Source organism: Hevea brasiliensis, chromosome 18 (assembly GCF_030052815.1).
Source record: "Hevea brasiliensis isolate MT/VB/25A 57/8 chromosome 18, ASM3005281v1, whole genome shotgun sequence".
Taxonomy (NCBI): domain Eukaryota; kingdom Viridiplantae; phylum Streptophyta; class Magnoliopsida; order Malpighiales; family Euphorbiaceae; genus Hevea; species Hevea brasiliensis.
In genome coordinates, this window is record NC_079510.1 from 1701082 (window position 1) to 1724089 (window position 23008).

The 23008-nt window shown below is 30.7% G+C and overlaps 2 protein-coding genes across 2 annotated transcripts; both read right to left on the minus strand.

Annotated features, from left to right (window-relative positions):
• Positions 1-1587: 1587 nt before the first annotated feature.
• LOC131176076 (WAT1-related protein At4g19185-like) lies at positions 1588-18258 on the minus strand. The gene is made up of 7 exons (XM_058141187.1): positions 15276-18258; positions 5948-6194; positions 5367-5429; positions 5137-5253; positions 4713-4995; positions 1769-1924; positions 1588-1608 (listed from the first exon to the last, which is right to left on the minus strand). Exons 2-7 carry the CDS (start codon positions 6163-6165, stop codon positions 1588-1590), a joined length of 858 nt encoding a protein of 285 aa, XP_057997170.1. The 5' UTR covers positions 6166-6194; positions 15276-18258.
• Positions 18259-19970: 1712 nt separating this feature from the next.
• LOC110671036 (pentatricopeptide repeat-containing protein At1g77360, mitochondrial) lies at positions 19971-21612 on the minus strand. Its single transcript, XM_021833403.2, has one exon. It carries the CDS (start codon positions 21431-21433, stop codon positions 20069-20071), a length of 1365 nt encoding a protein of 454 aa, XP_021689095.1. The 5' UTR covers positions 21434-21612; the 3' UTR covers positions 19971-20068.
• Positions 21613-23008: the final 1396 nt, after the last annotated feature.

The window sequence follows — 23008 nt, forward strand, 5'->3', positions numbered from 1 at the left end:
TTTCGCTTGGTTTGGTGCACCATTGACATGCTTTTGAGGTTTGGCTCTTAGATAATCCTTCGGGAATCTATTTATTTTGAGACTTTAGACTGATCTAGTGATGTTTTTTGGTGTCTTCTTGGAGATGCTTCAAGCCTATCTGTTGAGTACTTTAAGCCTTGGTGTAGTGATTCTGTTTTAAGGGCTCTACTGCTGCATTGGTTTTGCTTTTGTGAGAATTGGTTAATTTCAGTAATTTTGTTTTGGGGTGCTCTATTTTGTTGGTTGTGTCTAGGATTTTTGAGTTACTGCAAGAACTATTTTGAGGGTGTTTTGGGTGATTTTGAGTTCAGTCTTTGAGACATATTATCATCACTCAGTCTGTTTTGCTTTCTTCATTTAGAGCCTTGTGACCCTATTTGTTTTTGGTTTACGTTGCTGTTTGGTCCCATATCATACTCCCTTGAAGGTTTGAAGTTTTGACAGTCACCATCTTGCAGCCATATGAACTGTTTCGATAAAGATCCATATATTGTTTTGTTTTTTTTTATCCTTCTTTTAACATTGCCTTCGTAGAGGGATGTGTAACAAAGTCAGTTGCATTGTGTTGATGTTTCGTCACCGACATCGCATTGGAGAGGTTTGTCTTTTGTGTTCGTGCCTTTGTGTAGATGTTTCTAAATTTGCTTTTGAAGGGAGTTGTAAGGGAGTTATTGGCTTTAATGAGAATCTCATCAAGAGGGAGTGTTGAGAAAAGTCAATATCTGTATTTAACATATTCCTATTTAGTGTAAGATTTTCATTCCTAAATAGATTTGATTTGTATTCCTAATTACTTGAGTAATTCTAGTAGGATTTATATTCAAGTAGAGTAGTTATATAGGAGATTATTATATATAAATATGTAATGTTTTGTTTTATAGAATTAATGAGAATAAAGTTGTAACCCTTTGAGTTATTTCCTTCTCTTCCCTTCCTTCACTAGCTCCTTTAAAGAGTTTAACCACAAACAAGGAAAACCAGATTTTCTAGAACATTATGGAATAGACACCAAATATTGAATTCTACCTGATAAAAAGGCAACCACAAGTTGATGTAATGGAGGATTTGAGAAGTAAAGAGTTCAGTTTTATTTACCTAGGAATTCAAGCAAAAGTTGGATTGTTCTCCTTGTTCAAATAACAAACATATTTCCTCCTTTCACTATCTCCCTCTATGTTCCCTCCATCTCTCATTTTGACCAAAATAAAATAAAATAAATTTAGAAACTAGAAGTGAAAATTTTGGACCATTAAATCTAGAACATTCTTTATCAAAACATGTACGATTGACAAGTAAAATTTATATTTTCTTCAATCACTCTATTATGTGAAAGGTAAGAAATACACTAGGTGATGAAACTTGACATGCATTGAGATGATGATATATGGATAATAATGCACAACTTGGATAAAGTTACCCAAAAAAAAAAAAAGCAAATAAATGAACACCTATGTGATGCACAAATGGGAAAGCAATTTTCCACCTTGTTAGCTAGTATTGAACCATCAGAACACTGATCAACATTCTCTAAAATGAAAAGGTTATTCTCTCATACTAAGATAATGATCACCATTCAGATTTCGTATCCTAAAAAGTTCAATGAACCAAAACATTGAACTTCATCTCAAAAGGGTAAAAAGATACCATACAGTTATCCATATTTGGGTAAAGTTGAAATTAGAAAATTGAAAATAAATTTGTGTCCACAGCACACATGAATTAAGGGTAAATATAACATGAAACTTACAGCATAAATGACTGCCCAAAGCTCAGATTGTGTCAGACTCCACTCTGTTGTTCCATTGGTCATAAAGAAAGATGTCAGTACCATCAAGAGAGCTCCAAATGCATATGAATATGCAGTGATTGAAATGCTGGCAGGATATTTTGTAAAAAGTGGAGCCTGCAAGTTTTCCAAAGGACAAATTGATTATCATAAACATATCACAGCACAGTATATAAAACTATATAAAACTAATAAATAAAATGGTTCCTAGTGATGGGAGACTTGAACATGATTAATCAAGAGATACTACCAGGGCTTAACGAAATTTATTGACAATTATTTAAATATTGTGTGCATCCACATGCACCAACTCTATGCACGCACAAACATTCAAATTGATATTAAAAAATAAAAAAAATTAAAAAACATTGAGAGCCTATTTATTTCTTGAAAATAACATTAAAGGCATCAGAACTGAAAGGAAAACTTGCTCCAGGTACGACACCCAAGTGGCCAATTTATATTCATGGTTAAACTTCTGGGAAAGCATTTAGCAGTTAGTTCCCTTAAGTACAATCTTTAGTACTGTTATGTGATTGTTTCTCATGCACCATCTGTCAGCAATCAGAAACTCATTTATCTTGCTAAATCATACATAAAGAAATTAGATGTCAAAGAAAGCTGTACTGAAGCCTTAAAATATAGAAAACGCTGAATTTTAATTTTAAACAAGTTTCACTAATAAAAATTCAACTTGCTTATTTCACAGTTTTAAGTTTAAACCTAATAAAAGCAATCACCGCTTTTCTCAAACGCTACTTCTAGTAACTTGTGCATCAACAAGTGTGGGCTTCTTAATCTGAGTCCCATTGCTACCATGGGCTAGAAATTCTTTCAACAGTTGTCATGGCTTTTGATGCAATGTAGATTTCTACAAGCCACTTAAGTCGACCAAACGAATTTAATGCATGTTTCCATATGGTTCTAGATTGAATTCTTCTTACACTTATATGCACAATCGCTTACAGTTCTTTCAGCAATGCATGAAATAAAATAGAGTTCAGCACATCTTCATCTGCTTCAAAAGCATTATACTAAAATTCATCTTGCTTAAACTCTCCCGCATTAGTCTCTGCAAATTTTTTTCCATAACAAATTGTATTATCTGCTAGCACATGATGGAAGCGAAACAACATATTGACACACGAATTGTCTATGCACCTCCGCCATGATGACTAGAAAAACGCTAACATTTTTGCCATTATAGGAAATCATTCTTCAATATCTTGTAGATAAGTATAACAGGATATTCAAGCACAGTGGCCTAGTCCTTCGGAGCTCCAACATAAATAGTTGAGTTAAGCCAACTGGCATATAAACTTTTCCATCACTCCTAAAAAATGTTAATTGTAAACCAAACAAACAAAAGAATGGAAGGATGACTAACTAGCAAAAGATCTTACAATGGACCCCACTGCACGAGGTTCTTAAGAATGTCAACCTCAAACTTATTAAAAAGTTAAAATCAAATTAGAGAGAAAATCAAGTTGATAATACGGGCCAAGCACACTTGGATACCCAAGAACTCAAAAAAGCAATCTAGATAGGGCTCAGTTTGGTGTTCCATGGCCTTGAGGGAAAAGAAAAGACAATTGTGAAGACATAAAGTTGATTGCCTGAAAACATTAAGGTACAAGTTCATGAGGCCTTCAGAAAATGAAAGGTAACACTAGTGATAACAGAAAATGACATAAGAGATTCAAAAATATGCTGTTAATGCTTCGTATAAGTCAAATTTCAAGCAACTAATCATTCACAATGCTGGGAAGGAATTTAAGAATTTATAGTTTGTAAGGATGCGACCGGCCATATTAGTTTGGATGGAGTGGTACTGTCCGAAAGTAATCACTTTAAATATCTCAGCTCAGTCCTTCAAGTAGATGGGGGATGCGAGGAGGATGTTAGTCGTAGGATTAAAGCTGGATGGTTGAAGTGGAGACGTGCAACATGAGTTTTATGTAATCGCAAGATTCCCAATAAGTTAAAAGGAAAATTTTAACGTAAAGCCATATGACAGGCCATGTTATATGGAAGTGAGTGTTAGGCACTAAAGGAGTCGTATGTGTCTAAGATAAATGTTGCAGAGATGAGAATGTTAAGGTGGATAAATGGCCGTACTAGACTAGATAAAGTCTGTAATGAGAGTATTAGAGAAAATGTAAGAGTGGTGTCAATTGAGGATAAATTGAGAGAATGGAGATTAAGGTGGTTTGGTCATGTGAAGCGTAGACATACGGAGGCTCTAGTTAGACAAATAGAGCATATTAGGTTAGAGGATAGAAAGAAAAGAAGGGGTAGATCTAAACTGACTTGGAGGAGAGTAGTACAGCATGACCTAGAAGCATAGTTGAGATGAGTATAGTTTGTAAGGATGCAGTAATATAAAATGGCCTTGAGTTAAAATTAGGTTTAGAAAGGATGATGTGGTGAGCTGAGAGGGTTCCGTAAACAGAATCTAAAGTACTATAGCAGCAGAGGAAAGGGAGAAGAACAGAGAAAAGAGGGAAGAGAAAACCTAGCATTCAGGCCTTCCAAATGAACCAAAGTACTCAGCATCCCATTATTAGAAACCTAAGAGAGTTTCTAGTTACTATTATGTAGGTAATTATAGAGATTTACTAACTAATCCTACAACTACTAGGATTAGGAATGCCAACCAGAAAGATTCTAACCCAGTCATTAATAAGAAGCAAACCTTCAAAATATTGATCCCTGATGAAATTAAATATTCCTAAAAAGGGCTAAAATACCCTATATTTCCAAAATAAAACATTTACCATAAAAATCTGAAAAAATTCAAAATTAAAAAAAAAAACAAAATAATCTCTAAATTATAATGTTTTATAATTTCTATCATTTCAAATTCTGAGTTCCAAGCCCACTGGATAACCATATAAGCATTTACCTGAATGGCCAGAAAAGCAGCCATGCACAGACAATTCCCTATTAAGCATAAAACTCCAAGGTGCCAACCTTCCAGTCCTATGTTTAGTAAGCTGGAGAAAAACCATCCAGCAGGCTCTGGTTGACCCTTGGCACTTATTTCGCTAGCTGCAGAGCCTACATGACTGTATCCAAAGACAGCCGGACCTCGGAACAGAACCATCAATATTGCACCAGAAACACAGACAAGGGTGCCCCCAACCTTCACTTGACCTTCAAGTCTTAACAAATTCACTCTTTCTGTACTGCAAGAACAAGTTCATATAAGAAACTGAACAAAAAGCATTCATACAAACAATATACATTGCACATATTCATACTTAGCACAAAAACAACAACTAAATCACACACCCACAAATACACATGGGAGAATTTGTTGGACTTACCCCATCATCACAGCCAAGACAAAAGTAAAAACAGGAATTGAAGGCTGTATTGCAGCAGCATAAGTTGGATTTGTGTAGCTAAGGCCAAGAAGAAATAACAGCTGGTTGCCAAATATCCTACCAAACAACAAAACCAAATAAATTGATTACTAGGATGTTGTATCTAGTCTATTAATATTAATGATTTATATTATAACTAGATCAATAAAGATGGATTCAGATAAACACACCCTGTTAACCCAAGGAAGAAGAATGACAATAGTAGGCGTTTGGTCATAGGAGGTCGAATCCTTCTACAAAAAGGAAAACATAATGTCTTAAGAATTTGCATCATTTCAATCCATATATGAAATTATCAACCAGAAGGAAAAACATAAAAATTATGTAACTTGTGCCGTCCATCTGACAAGTAAAAAAACAAAGGGGAAAAGAAGCAAATGTCCAGTAATAAAATAGGTATTTTGATTTGTTCTAGCCATATTATCTACCATCATTGAAACTGTACTGCAAAAGTGCGAAGGAGCAACAGTATGTAGAGTGGCATAATATAAAATATGTAAAATTATCACATGAACTTGTTGGCCAACCATGATTGGCAAAAAACCAAAAAGTCTTCAAGAGTTAAAGACAACTGAGAAAACAAAATCCCAAAATTATAATTGAAAAATTAAAGACCAAAACTGGAATCACTATTGCATTCGTCAGAATTCTCCTAACATGTATAGAAATGGATAGACAGATACAAAGGCAAAGCGTGACAAATAAAGACAAACCCAGAAGAGGGGGGGAAAAGGCAAAAAAATTGGATTACTTTTCACGGATATAGGCCACGGGGGCGAGGATTAAGAGAGCTAGCAGATCACGAAAGACACAGAAAACGAGCTGATTGACCCCATCATTAAGAGCCACTGTGGTAATAACGTGATATCCTCCATTGAATAGCTGCACCATCGCCATGGCCACATGAGCCTTCCCAGCCTCTTTATCCGGAGCTGCTCCTCCACTACCACCTCCAGCAGATGCTGCCATCCCTTTCTTCCTCTCCAAAGACTGTATTACTAGCGATTGGGAGAGCAAAGAAAGAAAATTTATATATAAAAGAAAGAAACAAAGAAACAGAAGATTAGAAGGAAAGAAGAACCAACCAACCAAAGTCCAAATAGAAGGTGAGTTTGGCGTTGGGATTGCATCAAAAACAGTAACAAAAGGCAATATCCATCTGGGTATCCTTAATTTACAAGCCAACTGCTGGGCCACTCATTTCAACACCATCTATTACTATATAAAAATATCATATCTCTCCGGGTAAATTATTTTTAGGTCATTTCTAGTTCGCAAGAAAAATAATTGGGTTTAGCCCATAGTCAACGTTTTTAGTTCTTTCGCGAACCCTAAATAATTAAATTTTAATTAAACTACCCAATAATAATTTACCCTTATAGAATTGCCATCTACTATTTTTATAATGTTGTCATTGGCTTTATAATGCAATTTGCACTTAAAGAAAAGTTAAATGAAAATAATAATAATAATAATAATAATAAATTTTCATCAATATTTTTTGTTCAAAATTTTTAATTTTACTAATATGTCTTAAGCCTTTTATATTAATTTTAATTTTAGTAATAAATTTAATTAAAATAATTAAATTCATCGATTAATAAAAATAATTTAAATATTTTCCCTTATTATCAAATTTAGTCCATTTTTTTATTTTTATTAATTTTTCAATGATTTATAATATTTTTCAATAATTTTAGCAAACATTATATTGATAAAAAAATATTCAATAATTAGATAATATATCTAACATTATTATCTTAATTTTTAAAATTTCCATTCTTACTTATACTACTAATTCACATATTTTTCATCATTTCATCTCAAATTGAAGACCTAACAAATGAAAATTTTTAATTATTTAAGACAAAATAATTGTAAATAACATAAAAAATAATTATGACTTTCAAAAATGATATATATTTATAAAATAAGTTTATATATAATAAAAACATTGACATGACTTTTATTTTCAATTTTTTATTCATTTTAATAATTTTTTCACATATTTTTTTACTTTTAAATTATAATTCATATCCATTAATATTATTAAACGTACTAAATAAATTTATATTTTCTGGTAAGTCCTTAAAAGATAAGATAAGATAAGGATGTATATTGAGATGATAGTTTACTTTCATCAAGTCTCGATTTTAATTGTATAAGATAAAAAGTACTAGGTTCGAGGAAGCTGTAAGAGACACGTGGCAATTTTTTTTTTTTTTAACAAGGTCTTTATTTTTATATAAGTTACATACGCACATGATGTAGGATTTCGAAAGACTAACCACTGGACACACCTGACTCACTCATGGACCTCAAGCGAAGCCACACTGGCACATTCAGCCTGAACTTTTGCTTTCACTCAAAAATGCCATTTTTTGTTAGTAGATAGAAAACGCATACACATAACTCAATAACGGAAATGAATGCTTATTAAAAACATGACAATTTTAAAAAGATCTTTGTTCGTATATAAACCACACATGCACGCTGTACACAATCGAGTCATGTGTGTATCTATCTACTTATAAAAAAAAAGAGACACATGACACTAACTAGAGTTTAGTATAACTTTTCACCTTTAAATAAAGGAAAATTATATAATAAAATTGATTTGTATACTACAATTTCATTATAATAATTTATTACAATAGTTATATTCAATTTGTAAATGTGTTTTTGCGTTAATTTTTTTTTTAAATGAAATGTATCAAAAGTAAATACAACTGTAAATTTATTAATTAATTTGAACTTAAAATAATGAAATTAAATTATAATAAAAACAAAATTTCTATTAATAAATGTTAATGTTGCATTATTTGTGTGTTGGATAGTAAACGAGGCTCAGGAAATTAGTGTCTGTTTAGCATTGCGTTTGAAGGTTTAAAATTATTTTTCTGAATAAAAAGCATAATTTTAAATATTGTGTAAAAAAACAGTTTAAAAAAAAATTATTTTATTTTTTTAGTATTCTTATAACTAAAACTTATCAAATTTAATTTTAAATTATTTTTTAATATTACCTATGTCACGACCCAACCTATGGGCCGGACCGGCACTAGGACCTGGGCCAGCCTAAAGCCCCCGAGGCCCGTAGTAAGCCTAACTGTTCATTTACCCAATGCTGAGGCCCATTTGGGCCCAATTTCAAGAAAACAAACGGATGACAGTCCGCCATAAAATGGACTTACCAACGGGGAGTTTTTGACTCACCCGACTGACATAACAATATAAACAATCCATTGGGGAGCTCAGCTCACCCTCCACATACTCATCAACATAATAATAAATGGGAGCTCAGCTCCCTCATCCAATCCATCAAAACAGACTTAAAATATTAAGTTTACATGTCCAACATGATAATAATATTACAGACCAAATTCAAATAATTACTGCTAACACATGCGAAAATTCTAGGAGTAATTAAAATTACACAAATATTAATAAACAACCTGCGAGATAGAAAGGCAGGTTAACTCAGAACAAAATATCCTCCAATATCCTCCCGTGGCAAAATTTTTGAACAGGAGCGTTTGACTCGAGAGTAAAATATCAATTTTAACCATAATCTCTATAACTATCTGAATAACTAATGCACCTCAGAGTGAAATGCAACATCAACATCATATTCACATCATAGCATCAAAAGGTAATTTGGAGCACTCACACACCGTAGCATCAATCAATCATCCATCACAATATTTGAAAATTTCTAGTAATCTTTATTATTGATCATTTTTGCAAAACTTCTTCAAGCTTTAAAAAAAAAAAAAATAAACTTCCCCCCGCGAAGCCTAGCTAAAGAATAGCCTCAAAAAAATCGATCAAAAATAATACCCTACTTATTTCATTTTTTTTTAATCCTTTTTACACACAAAACACACACGAAAAGCAAGGCGCTGCTTACACTTTTTATACGAACAACACTCATGGCATTAGACAACATATGAAAATGAATGCGGCAATATATTAATATTTCAGATTTATGTTCGTTAATATAATATATATAATTCAATAAAATATATTAATCAAATATTCAATACAAAATAATATTTAACATTAATAATTAGACGACAAATTTTTATTTTGGACGATTTAATTAAATTTTCAATCCATTTACGCTATAATTATATTAATTAATTTTAAAAAAATTTAAAAAAAAAAAAAAAAAAAAAAAATAAAAAAAAAAGTCTAAAAAAAATCGCGAATCTCCTGCCTCCTCTCTTTCTCAGTTCTCTCGAGAAAAAAAAAAAATATAAAATAAAACGCAAAAAAAATCTAAAATCCAATCAATCAATCACATCATCTCATGCTCGCAAATCAATCAAATCATCCAATCATCTTTCATTCAATTTCCAATGGAATTTGTTTTTTTTTATTGATCTTAGTCAAAACTTGAAAATTTTAAAAAAACTTAAAATAAAATTAGCGATATATATTTTTCTTGTATTTAAATTGCGTTTTAAAATAATTAATTTTCAAATTTTTATAATTTTTAGGTTTAACTTTAATTTTTTGAGAAATTTGAAAAGAAGCGGGAGAAATCAAAGAGAGGAGAAGAAGCGAGAGAAGGTTGAGAAGAGAAGAAGGAGAAGGGACGAAAGCGCCTAATAATGAGAAGAAGTTTCCAGTAGATCGATTTCGAAATCGATTTTATTGATTACTTTCGCTTTCCGGTCGGAATTGAGAAACCAAGAGGACGATTAAAATTCCCATAAATAAAAATAAAAAATAAAAAAAAATCATTTTATAAATTTTTTAATTCTCAAAATAAAATTTTAAATTCAATTTTCCACGGAAAAAAAAAAAAAAAAAAATTAAATTTTTCTCTCAAAAAAATCTCAATTAAAAAATTAAAATTCAAAGGAGCCGATCCCCATACTCTCTTAAAAATCCACAAATGCCAAAAAAAGAACAAGCACTTCTTTTAAATAAAAAACCAAATCGAGGGAAAGAAGAAAAGAACTGACCACTGACTACCCCTCGAAGGAAAACCCAACTGAAGACTCTGCTGTGACTCCCCAGTCCATACCATACACCACACACACACACGCGCACACGCGCGCCAACACTCAACAACACACACAACAACAACATGATTAATGATTGCATGAATATGAATGCAACATGCCTTAACTTTAACTACATATATATATGCATATAATATATGCATGGATATAATGCATATATAATAATATATAATAATATATTAATAAATTAATTAATATTAAATTTACTGATACACAAATTATTTGCGGGGCGGAAGGAGGAGGAAGAAGAAGCTCACAATTTTACATTATTTCAATTTTAATAAATATAAATATAAAATATAAAAAAAAAAAAAAAAAAAATAAAAAAAAATCTCGTAAAATCTAAAATCAAAAATCCCCTATACAGGACTCCTACCCTACTACCTCAAAAAAAAAAAAAAAAAAAAAAACAATATATATCACAATATATATATCATATCACAAATCATATCACACACATCAAATCCATCATCCATCACAATCATCAATCCATCAATTTAAAAATTATTTTTTAATTTTTATTGAATTTTTTGAAAAAAAAAAACAATAAAAATAAAAGAAAAAAAAAAAAACTTATATATTTGCAAGCTTATTACTAATTATTAATTTAAAGAATTTTTTTATTTTTGTTTTTTTTTATTTAATTTTATTTTTTTTAAAATTTTTTTAAGAAAAGCACAAAAAAAATTTTAAAAAGGGTTTTGGTTTACCTTTGCCGGAAAGCTTGAGGCGGCCTAGCCTCCGGGCTGGGGGGGCCAGAGCCGTCCCCGGTCAATTCGGAGACTTTTATGCGCCAGGTCCATGATTCGAAAATTGCCGAAACCTCCAGGATCGATTTATCGAAGAATCGAACATATAATTTTCATTTATTTTTTTTTTTTTTATTAATTTTTTTTTTTTTTTTTTCTAACATTTCTTAAAAAATTAAAAAAAAAACCAAAAGAAAAAAAAAATTTAAAAAAAAAAAATGGAAAAATTAAAATTGGCACTTTCGGTTCGGTTTCGTGGCTGGATGGGATTCCTTAATTTTGCTTCAAAAATAATAAAAAAAAAAAAAAAAAAAATAAAAAACAAAAAAAAAAAAAAAAAATCTGAACATGGAATCTCTCACGATGGTCGGTGGATATGGAGGATTCACCGAGAGGATGACAGTGGACAAGGGAAGGGATGGGGATGGACGGGGGATGGGCGCGATTTGGCGGGGAGTTTGCGGCTGCGCGCAAGCGTTGGCACGCGCGCTTTTTTTGGCCGCGCGCGGTGGCCGGCCGGGCGCGTGCGGCGCGTTGGAGGGCTGAGGCGCGCGCAGAGAGAGAGAAGAGAAGAGGAGAGAGAGAGAGAAGAAGAGAAAGAGAGAGAAAGGAAAGAGAAAAAAAGAGAGAGAGAAAAAGAAAAAAGAGAAGGAAGAAATCGAATCCGATCGGTCGATCCGATTTGATTTGAAATAAAAATTTTTTTATTTCAAAAAAAAAATAAAAAAAAAAAAAAAAAAAAAAAAAAAAAAAAAAAAAAAAAAAAAAAAAAAAAAAAAAAAAAATTTTTTTTTTTTTTTATTTTTTTTTTAAATTATATAAAAAAAAAAAAAAAAAAAAAAAAAAAAAAAAAAAAAAAAAAATTAAAAAAAAAAAATAAAATTAAAATACCAAAAATACTCATAAATAATAAAATTTTGGGGTGTTACAACCTAACTAATGTATTTAAAAAAATAATTTTCTCAATAATAGCTCCAACAGTAATGCAAATATGCCCCAAGATATATACAAGGTGATTTTCTCCTTCAATAATCATGTCTAGCTGCCATGCATGGTGGTAGGTATAGAGAGTAGCTGTTTATGGAAAACTATAGGGGTGAACATTATTTGGTTTAAACAGCTTTAATTCAATAATTTGATTTAAATTTTAAGATAATTCAGTTTGATTTGATTTTATATTTTAAAAATTTCTATTATTTCAGTTCGATTCGATTTTTGAGAAGAAAAAATTATTGAACTGAATCAAAATCAATTGAATTGAATCGAATTGAATTATTTTATTAATTTTTAAATTAATTTATTTTATAGGAAATTTATAAATTATATGTAATTATATATATTTTTTGTTTAATTTCATTGATTAGTAGTTATTAAATTCAAACCAATGTCAAAATCAGATCAAATAACTTAAAATAAAATATAAATTAAATAATTCATCAAATCCCCAAAATCAACCGATTCAAACCGAACCGAATAATTTTAATCGATCAAAATAAAATGATTTAATTCGATTTAATTTTTTATTTATTTTAATTTAATTTTAAAATATAATAATTTACTTAATTTAATTTTAATAATTAAATTTAATTTAATTTGAACCGAATACCAACCTCAGATAACCTCATATACATGCCACGATAAAGTAGACCCCCTACGATAGTACCATTATGAAATCTCCCGTCAGAAGTTAGAATTTAGAGAAAATAGAGCCGCTTCTTTTCCTAACGGGTGAGAAAAGACAAACAAGGATCTTAAGAACAATCTTTATATTGGGACCTCTGAAATCAATACATAATGTTGGTTTGGCAGCTCAAACAAATGAAAAAAAAAATGTTGGTTTGGCAGGTCATCTAATCACAAATTTCTTTTTAACTGAATTTTTTTTTCTCACGTTAAACTAAAATCCACAATAAAAAAATCCTCAAAATTTATTCTTTTTCAGAAAAAAAGATTAATTTGTTCGCTCATCTTAGACATTGAAGTTCAATTAAACACAAATGTTAGGTTAATTAGATCTTGAAGATGGAAAATTGGATCAATATACCCAGCGAGATCTAGAAATTTTAGCTTATGATACTATATATACACGCGTATTTGAATAAAAATAAACATTAAAAATATTAAAAATAAAAATAATAAATTTTATGAAATTTTTTATATATTTTATAAATTATTAAATTTTCAGTTTATTGATTCCACCATATATACCTAATAAGCTAATCATTGTTTTTGTAATTAACTGTTTAAATTATCATGTCATAGTGAATTTAACAGTATTGTTTTTTTTTTTTCAAGTTTCTTTTCTCAATTAAGGATGGGAATTGTCACTAATGAATTGAATTATTATAGTGAATAAATTAATCTAATTTAGTGATAATTCTATTTATTTTTTTTAATTTTTAATAGCATTTAAATTAAAATTAAAATAATGATTCATATTTCTTTTAAGTACAATAAATAAGCAACTTAAAAAAAAAAAGTTAATTATGAGAGCAAAATTAATAGATTTAATTGGAGCAACATTAAAAGTGAATTATATAGTTACTTTATAATAAAACTATTTTGTTACAAAAAATAAAATAATTTAATAAAATTTTATAATTTATCTCATTAAATTTTTATAAAATAATTTTTTTCGTAAAGTAATAGATTATAAAAAATTTATTAACTTATCAGAAAAAAATAAAATTTCTTCAACATATTAAATTATTATATTTTTCTCAACATTTTAAATTTTAATTAAGATGTTAAATGTAAAATGCTAAATAAGTATACTTTATTTAACTTTATTTATAATTTTTTAACATTATTAAAATTATATGTTTCTTTATGTGAAATTTTTTTTATTAAGTTAATAAATTTTTTATAATTAATGACTTTACGAAAAAAAAAAGTATTATTTTATAAAAAATTAATAAAATAAATTATAAAATTTTATTAAATTACCTTATTTTTTATAACAAAATAAATTTATTTTATTTTAAATCAAGTGACTATAGAATACACCAACATTTAAAATAAGCTAACGATATGAAGCATTTCATGGGGACAATAGGAGCAAGTGCCACCATTGCCCCATGCTAAATCTACCCATGAATACCGTAAATTTTTTGATAATTTATCCTTTCTTTTTCAAAACACTTGATTCTCAAAATCCCAAATCAACATCATTTAGGTTAAAAAAAAAAATCTCCAAAAAAACAAAAAAGTCCATGGCTTGCATGTTCTAAAGGAATCCAATTTGTTTTCTTTGATTCCGTTGCGTGCAAGTTAGGGATTCATTATCATTTGTGTGAAAGTAGTGCCCTCCTGCTTATATAAGGATGAAAGGTAAGCAACTAAGCATGTTATTGAAATTTCAGGTTTTTTTTTTTAGGGAGAAGGAATTTAAGCATAATTAGACGTTTAGATTCAATTAGCGAATAATTTTGTTTGAAGGAAGAAAGAGGATGATGTGTCCATGGAGGACCAAGGGCAAAGAGATATTCATTTTTCCCTTTAACTAATGGCAAATTGAACTAATTATAAAAGGAGAAATTAATTCATTAGCAAAATAATATCTTTGAGCTTTAAACTCCATTTGTTTTGAAAAATATTTTTCTGAAAAAATATAAGCACTTAAAAAATTATCAATAAAAAATATTTTCCTTAAATTTTATTAAAATATAAAAACATTAATGCATACATAATATAAATACATATCATTAACAACCAAATAATAAACAGTGACAGATCCATCTGTCAGTGAACTAGTCATTTGAAATCCTATATTGGTTGTAGAATGCGTGAACATGAATTATATGAGAACAATAATTATATTAATATTGCTATGATTTTAACAGTGATTCATTTTTATCACTAACTTGTGTATGCTTATAATTTATCTTTGACAAAAAAAAAAAATTTTTATTAAAAATATTTTCATAAAAAAAAATCTACGAAAAATATTTTTTACATATAAATTATTTTTTATGAAATAAATAAAGGCTTAATCATTAAAACTAAAGCCAATAAAATTTTATCTTCTTCCATGAGTCTCTATTCAAGTTGATAAAACTAAAGCCAAAAGAAAAATTATTTATAAAAAAAATTAATTAAAGAATTTACCTAGCATTTAATAATTAAAAATCCTCAATCACTTAGAATAATAGAAAAAACATAACTGGAAAAAAATTAAAAATTTAATGAATAAAATATTATAATTAAAATGTGAAGTATTTCAAATATTTAAAAAATTTCAAATCTCTAAAAAAAAAAAAAAGGGAAAAACCCAAACCATAGGTACTCATGAACATACCTCATAAATTAGCAGTGATTTCACTACTTCACTGCCCATTGGATCAATATGCCAGGATGATAGAGATTTTACCATCGTGTAACAACAGCTCCATAAATTCATTAAAAATAAGCTTCCTTTTGCATACCTTTGATCAGAAATCTGAATTTATGCTAGCAATCATAAACAGTTGATATTGGAAATGATAAAGAATCCAAGAAACCCACAATCAGCATGACAATAAGACAGTTTGCATGAATGAGTATTGAGGCTACTTAAAGGTCAAAATGAGTAGGAATTTAGGTGGACTACTTTATTAAACAAGGATTAAAGGGTTGTAGGGCTGTTCATGGTAACACTAGAACAGACAAAATAAACGAGTTTAGGCTTTAGCACCTAAACTTCCTTGGGCATCACATCTTAAGGTAGAGTTGCATCACACAATCCACGAAACATAACTGCTGGTATTTTTTTCAATAACAAAACTGCATTATGAGCATTATAATCATTGGTATTTTATTTATTGACTGAAACTAATCCCAAAACTTTAACTTTAAGCAAAGACTTCACAACTAATCATCTAAGGATTTAGGTCTGTTTAGCATTGCTATTTGAGCTATTGTTGAGAAAAACACTATCTCAGAAATGTTTATTAAGGGCCTTTAATTTCAATTTAAATTTGACATATTTTAATCATAAAAATTTCAAATCAGCAAAATAATTTTTTCAAACAGTTTTTTCAAAAGCATCTAAATGGATGCTTTTCTAAAAACCAATTTCAAACTAGTATTTTGGCCTCCCAACTACAATATGGAGCCTTAGATTGCCCCACTCCAAAAAAAAAAAAAGGAACAAGAAGAAATACTATTATCCTAGACCATCAAGGACTAAAATTAAAACTCGAACAAAAATTAAGACCCCTAAAGGCTAAAGACATCAAGATAAATTTTCCAGCAAAGCTGAAACTAAAGTCAGATATGTAAATCTAGATCAAGTAAACCCCATATTAAATCAGGGCAATTATTCTCAACGTGCTGTCTTTAATCTTGTGTTTCCCCAATCCCTTTGTTGCAAGTATCACAACAACAAAAATGAAGGGATGGATGCATGAAAGGATGGAAGACAAAGACCACTGCTATGGCTGATAATTATCAGTATATAGAGGTAAAACTATGAATTAAAATAGCGCATTACCTATACAGCATGAACAAGACAAAGGTAAGGAGATGCAGAATAAACAGCCGCATAAAATGTTATGACTGCCACATATCTATAATTTTTGACAAAATAAAATCGAGTATAACTTCTCTAGTTAGACGAGTAGAGCATGTTAGGTTAAAGGATAGAAAGAAAAAAAAGGGTAGACCTAAACTGACTTGGAGGAGAGTAGTACAACATGACCTAGAAGCATTACACATTTCCAAGGATTTAACCCAAAATCATTTAGAGTGGAGAAAGAGAATCCATATAGCCGACCCCAAATTTTTGAGATAAAGGCTTAGTTGAGTTGAGTTGAGTATAACTTCTCCACTGAGCAGATAATAAGGAAAATACAGCATGACATCTAGGATGATTTCCATCTCCTCTTTAATGTATCCCAAAATATACATGAACATTTGATGTGGAGCATGTTAATGCAGAAGCAGTATTTTTATTTTTATTTCTTTAATTTTTCCTACTCAGTTTTAATGTTTCCTATTCTAATTAAGTTTTTATATATATATTGATTTCCAATTCCATCTAGGAATTAGATAATTTCCTACTAGTTTTAGAGATTTGATTTATAAAACTCTGCAGTTTTTTTTCCTCAATACTTGTATAATGTGTGCGAGTGTGAGTTCTTTCCTTAAGCTTCATGCTGCGTTAGGTGATATGAGAGTTGGGAAATCACCCCAATCGAGATGGCTTACCCTGTCAGAGGTGGCAATTACATCAGTTTCCCATGACAGTAATCGGGGAACTAGAGCCCTTGACCTTAGAGACAACACATTACAATGATTGGAACAACGTCTGGAGCAATAGATGGATCTCAAAAGTGAGCATTATCAAGAGACGCTTCAAAGAAATTGCAGATAGCCTTAGTGCTTTGGGAATCAATGCAAACAGGAACTGAGTAAAAACTAGAAGGCCAAGAGATAGTGCTGCTCATGGTGACCCTATTTACTAACCAATTTCTGCTCATAGACAATATGCCTATAATGAAGACTCGAAAGAGGAGGATGTTTATGACCTCCATGACTATCCCAAGCATCAACAGCAATGTGAGGAGAAGAGGTACGTATGGGAAGTATGAAAAAATCGATTGAAAACTGACATTCCTAATTTTTAAGGAGATGTCAACATAGAAGAATTCTTAGATTGGATCGCAAAGGTGTATAGATTCTTTGACCATGTGGACATAGCACCTTGAAAAATGAGTCAAATTGGTGGCTTATCAATTGAACAGGTGGTGCTTCTGCTTGGTGGGAATAGCTACAATAAAGCAAGAAGCAAGAAGCAAGAAGCAAGAAGGTAAAGAGCCAACTCCTGCTTCATATATGATGAAGTATTTCTTGGAACAAGATTTTATACCTCTAGATGTTGAGCAGATTTTACTCCAACAGAAACAATGTTGGAATATCACTTTTGAGAAAAAGTCTCACATCGTCAGTGTACAAAAAAATTAAAAGGCATATAAGTGTTTGCAAACCACACCAAAAAGGCTTAGGTTATTTTGGTGATGGGGAGCCAGTTTCAACGTTTAGCCTGCCATTTGATATTCACACTCTTAGGTCCATAATTCTCAACTTGATATTAGAGCATGTCAATTTTAGTTCTGTTTCCTATTGTTGAGGCTGCATTTCAGTTTTAGGTTTTAAGTGCCAATTGGATGTCCCGGTTACCACCTGAGGGAGAGTGTTAGAATATCACTTGCAGGAACAAGTCCTACATTGGCACTGTACAAGAAAATTAAAAGGCATACAAGTATTGGCAAATCAAACCAAAATGGCTTAGGCCATTTCGGTGATGAAACATGCAACTTAAAGTGGAAGAGTCTAATCTCGAAGACTCTGAACTAGAAACTTTGATCAAGTTACCTTCTACTATGATTGAAGACGAAGAGCTTAAGAATGTGTCATAGGGAATGAAAATTATCATTTCTTAGAGATTTCAATGGAAATTGAGGAAAGACAATCCATGGAGGCAACAATGGAGAGTGAAGAAACTCAAGTCATGGAGTTAATGGAAGCTAAAGATTTATCTAACTCTTTACCCTCTATTATTTCTTTTGATTTTATTTGTTCAAGAGTTTTTGTGGATATAATGGAGAATTGAAAGTTGCTCAACCTAATCTTGCTCGGTTCACCATTATATCGACTAAGAAACTAATAAGGTGTGCTCCCCTAAAAAAGTTCATAATTCTTCAATACTTTAAAATTTATTTCAAGTAGAGAAGAATGGTATGGAAGTTGACAGTACAAAATTTGGGTTTGTTGCAAGTTGTTCTAACTCAAGGATGAGTTATTTTTCAAATGGGGAGTATAATGAGGAGCATGTTCATGTAGAAGCTGTATTTTTATTTTTATTTTTTTTATTTTTCTTATTCAATTTTAATGTTTCTTATTCTAATTACGTTTTTTTTTTTTAATTTCCTTTTAATTTTAGTTTCCTATTCCATCCAACACTTAAATAGTTTCCTTCTATTTAGGATTTGTTTCTTTTTATTTTAATTAGGATTAGTATTGTTAAAAGGCAAGCGAGGTGATCCTCTTGCACCCCCTGCAAGCGTCCCTAGTGACAGAGGCGATAGGCGCCAAGGCCCTGAGGCGATGCCGATTTGAAGGAACGGTAAATTTTTTTTTTTATTATTCTTTTTAATTGTCTTTTAACCCATATAAAATTAAAACCCTACTTGGCTACCTAGCGCAAATGAGAAAAGGAGAAACACAACAGCTCCTCTCTTTCAACAACGGGTATGTCTTTCTCTCTCTCTCTCCTCTTCTTCTTTTTCTTTCCTCTTTTTCTTTTCCTCTTCTCCTCTATTCTGGTCTTCTCTAAAACACAGTAGTACCATTCACACTTTCTTTTTTCTTTTTACTTTTTTTGTTCTTCTTTTTCTCTCCTTCTCTCTTCTTCAATTCTATGGTATTCAATATTGGTCTTTTACTTTTATATAGGTATTGTTAATTTGTTGTTTAATTTTATATGAGTATTGTTAATTTATTCTCTAAAACATGGTAAGTTTTCTTTTATATGTATAATTTGATAATTTGTTGTTTAATTTACATGGGTATTGTTAATTTATTGTTAAACTAGTTAAAAGTATGAATTTTTATGTTAGAAATCCATATATAAATATAATTTAGACAATTTAGGCTATGGTGCCTTCTTCAAAAAGGCCCTCACCTCACCTCTCGTCTAAGGCCATAGGGTACCTTATTGCCTTAGTATCTCCTCTCGCCTTGATAACACCAGCCAAAAAGCTTCCAAAACATTTAACTAACATATATTAAAAAGAAATGGAATAATATGCATGAAGGGAAAATAAAACATGCAATTAAAACTAAAAAGCCATTTGCATGTGCATATCAGAGAGAGGCTAGAAGGAAGGAGTAAGAGGGGACCAATTACTATGGTTGGAAAGTTACCAAAATTCCAGGATATCAATGAGAGAAAAAGAGAGCATTGATCATATTACTAGAAGAGGACAAGGCAAAGGAAATAGGACATGGAAGATTATGCTCACCACAAAGCTTTTCCATTAATGACTGTAACAGATATACCACAATGAAAGCTTCACTAGATGGATCAAAAAGGAATTTACAGAATCATATCTAGGAAGGTCTCCATCTCCTTGAGAGGCTATCAAATCTGTCCCTTGCACTGGTACCCTCCTTATAAAAGGTAGTCTTCAACTTTGACATAGTTGATTCATATATTTTAATTTTTCTATCAAGCATATCTTCTGCAAACCTCCTCACCTCCGATAACCTACCCAAATTACAAAGGCCTATGAGAAGCATGTTTGCGCTCTCATCAAGCTCAAGGGGCAAAACATGGTTCTCAACCATGTAGTTCCATATCTCAATTGCCATTTCAGGATCATCACCATCCATCAACACTGTGATGGCTACAGCGCAATCATGATAAGTGGGGGGCATTTCATTCTTGATCATCTCACAGAAGAACTTGCCTACTTGGGAAACCTTTTTATCTTTTATCAGACGATGAAAAATCATATTATAAGTTAAAATATCTGGAAAAGCTCCATTGAAGACCATCTCATCAAGCAACCGAAATGCATTGTCAATGTCACTCTTGTTGCAAAGCAAGCTAATCATCCTATTGTACATAATCAAATTAGGCACTACCCCACTGTCCAGCATTGTATCCCACAATGGGACAGAATTCACATAATCATTCTGCTTACAAAGCATATCAAGAGTATTAGAGAAAAATTTCAAACCTGGGATGCAAGCCTTCCCCTTCATAACATTGAGGAACTTGAGAGCCTCATCTATTTGCGAGGCTTGAACAAGTGTGGTCAAAAACGCATCATATGCAGGTACGTTTGATGGGCTCCATCCAATGCGAACAACCATCTCGTCAAATGTAATCCTTGCTTTTGCAGGGTTGCCTTCCTTCTCCCACCCTTCCAACAAAATAGCAAATGTATCACCATCTGGGGGTATCTTAGATTTTATCCTTTCAAAAAACTCCAATGCCCTTATAGTCTGATTATCCTCCCTACACATAGCGCTCAAAAGCGAATTCACAGCAACAACATCTTGCTGAATACCATACTTATCCATAACTTCAAAGCTCATTATAGCTTCATTAAACCTACCAGCTGCACAATAACTCCCAAAAACAGAAGCAAAAGTCGCCATTGACAATACATTTTCTTGCTTCATAGAACGAATGGCATCCCACATGCAATCGAAAAGCTGATTCCTGCCAAGCAAATCCACCATCAGGTTCCACGCATAAGGGGTAGGCTTATGTGCCCGGCCCACCCACCGGAAAAACACCACAGAAGAAGAGGGATTGCTGTAATTGAGCTTGAGGACTTGATGAACAAGATCAGGGGCAGGAGGAATTCCAGTTGAGGAGAGTGCAGACTCGATATCCTTAGGGTCGGTGTGAGTTAGGATCTCAGAGAAGAGTCTGACTGATGAGGAAATATTGACGGCGTCCATGTGGGTTGGGTAGTGGTGGGATTGTGAAAGGTGTGGAAATTGGAGCTTGTTCCTAGCGTTTTCAGTCAGAGCTTCCACGGCTAGGGTTTATAAAGGAACAAAAAAGTAGAATTAAGGAGAAATGAGACAAGTTTCTTCATAAGCTTTTCAATCTCTAAAAGAATAGAAGCTTTGCTGGGTAGGCGACTGGGATGGGTTTAAGGGGTCTAAATATAATTAATCATTAGGAAAAAAAAAAATTGATTTTAATAAAATTAATAAAAAAAATTGAAAAATTTATATTATTAAATGCATAATATTTTTTATTTATAACAATTATAATTTATTTTAATAAAAAAATTTAATTAATATATTAATTAATAAAAATTAAATTATTTTAGTTAATTTAATTATTAAATTAAAATATTACTAAAAATTTTAAAAATTATTTATTAAACATATTCACATTAAAATAATTAAATTTTAATGTCAATTCAAATATACAGCCCTAAATTTTGTCAGCATTTTGAATTTTTGAAAAACATTTTTTCTTTAAACAAAGAAAGCAAGCTAAGTTGCTATTCAGCAACAGTAGCCAGCTCAGGTCCAGAAACTCCATGCGCAAAAGCTGCCAATAGACCATTTGATAAATCTGAAAGAGGAACGAATGCAGGGAAAAATTACTATTTACTCTCTGTATAGTAATTAGTTTTTGCTTTCCCATAAAAGCTTTCCAAAAATTCAAAATTCTCATAAATTTAGTGATGTACATTATCAGGTTATAAATGAATAGTTGAATTGAATTATTAAAATTTAATTATTTTAATATAAATTTGTTTAATAAGTAATTTTTAAAATTTTTAGTTTAAGTTATAATTTGATTATTTTTAATTTAATAATTACATTAATATTTACTCTATGTATGGTAATTAGTTTCTGGACCTGAGTTGGCTGTTGCTGCTGATATAGCAACATAGCTTGCTTTCCTTATTTTAGAAGAAAAGATTTCCAAAAATTCAAAATTACAATAAATTTAGAGCTGTACATTATCATGTTATAAATGAATAGTTGAATTGAATTATTGAAATTTAATTATTTTAATATAAATATGTTTAATAAGTAATTTTTAAAATTTTTAGTTTCAGTTATAATTTGATTATTTTTAATTTAATAATTACATTAATATTTACTCTCTGTATAGTAATTAGTTTATGGGCCTGAGTTGGCTGTTGCTGCTGATATAGCAGCATAGCTTGCTTTCCTTGTTTTAGAAGAAAAGCTTTCCAAAAATTCAAAATTCCAATAAATTTAGGGTTGTACATTATCATGTTATAAATGAATAGTTGAATTGAATTACTGAAATTTAATTATTTTAATATAAATATGTTTAATAAGTAATTTTTAAAATTTTTAGTTTCAGTTATAATTTGATTATTTTTAATTTAATAATTACATTAATATTTACTCTCTGTATAGTAATTAGTTTCTGAGCCTGAGTTGGCTGTTGCTGCTGATATAGCAGCATAGCTTGCTTTCCTTGTTTTAGAAGAAAAGCTTTCCAAAAATTCAAAATTCCCATAAATTTAGGGCTGTACA

Excerpts from the sequence above, each read along its gene's own strand:
- LOC131176076 (XM_058141187.1), bottom strand. The coding sequence starts at position 6,165 with ATGGCAGCATCTGCTGGAGGTGGTAGTGGAGGAGCAGCTCCGGATAAA. Across the intron at positions 5,430-5,947 it reads GTGGCCTATATCCGTGAAAA|AAGGATTCGACCTCCTATGA; the intron begins GTAATCCAATTT and ends TCCTTTTTGTAG. Across the intron at positions 5,254-5,366 it reads TTCTTCCTTGGGTTAACAGG|GATATTTGGCAACCAGCTGT; the intron begins GTGTGTTTATCT and ends GTTGTTTGGTAG.
- LOC110671036 (XM_021833403.2), bottom strand. The coding sequence starts at position 21,433 with ATGGACGCCGTCAATATTTCCTCATCAGTCAGACTCTTCTCTGAGATC.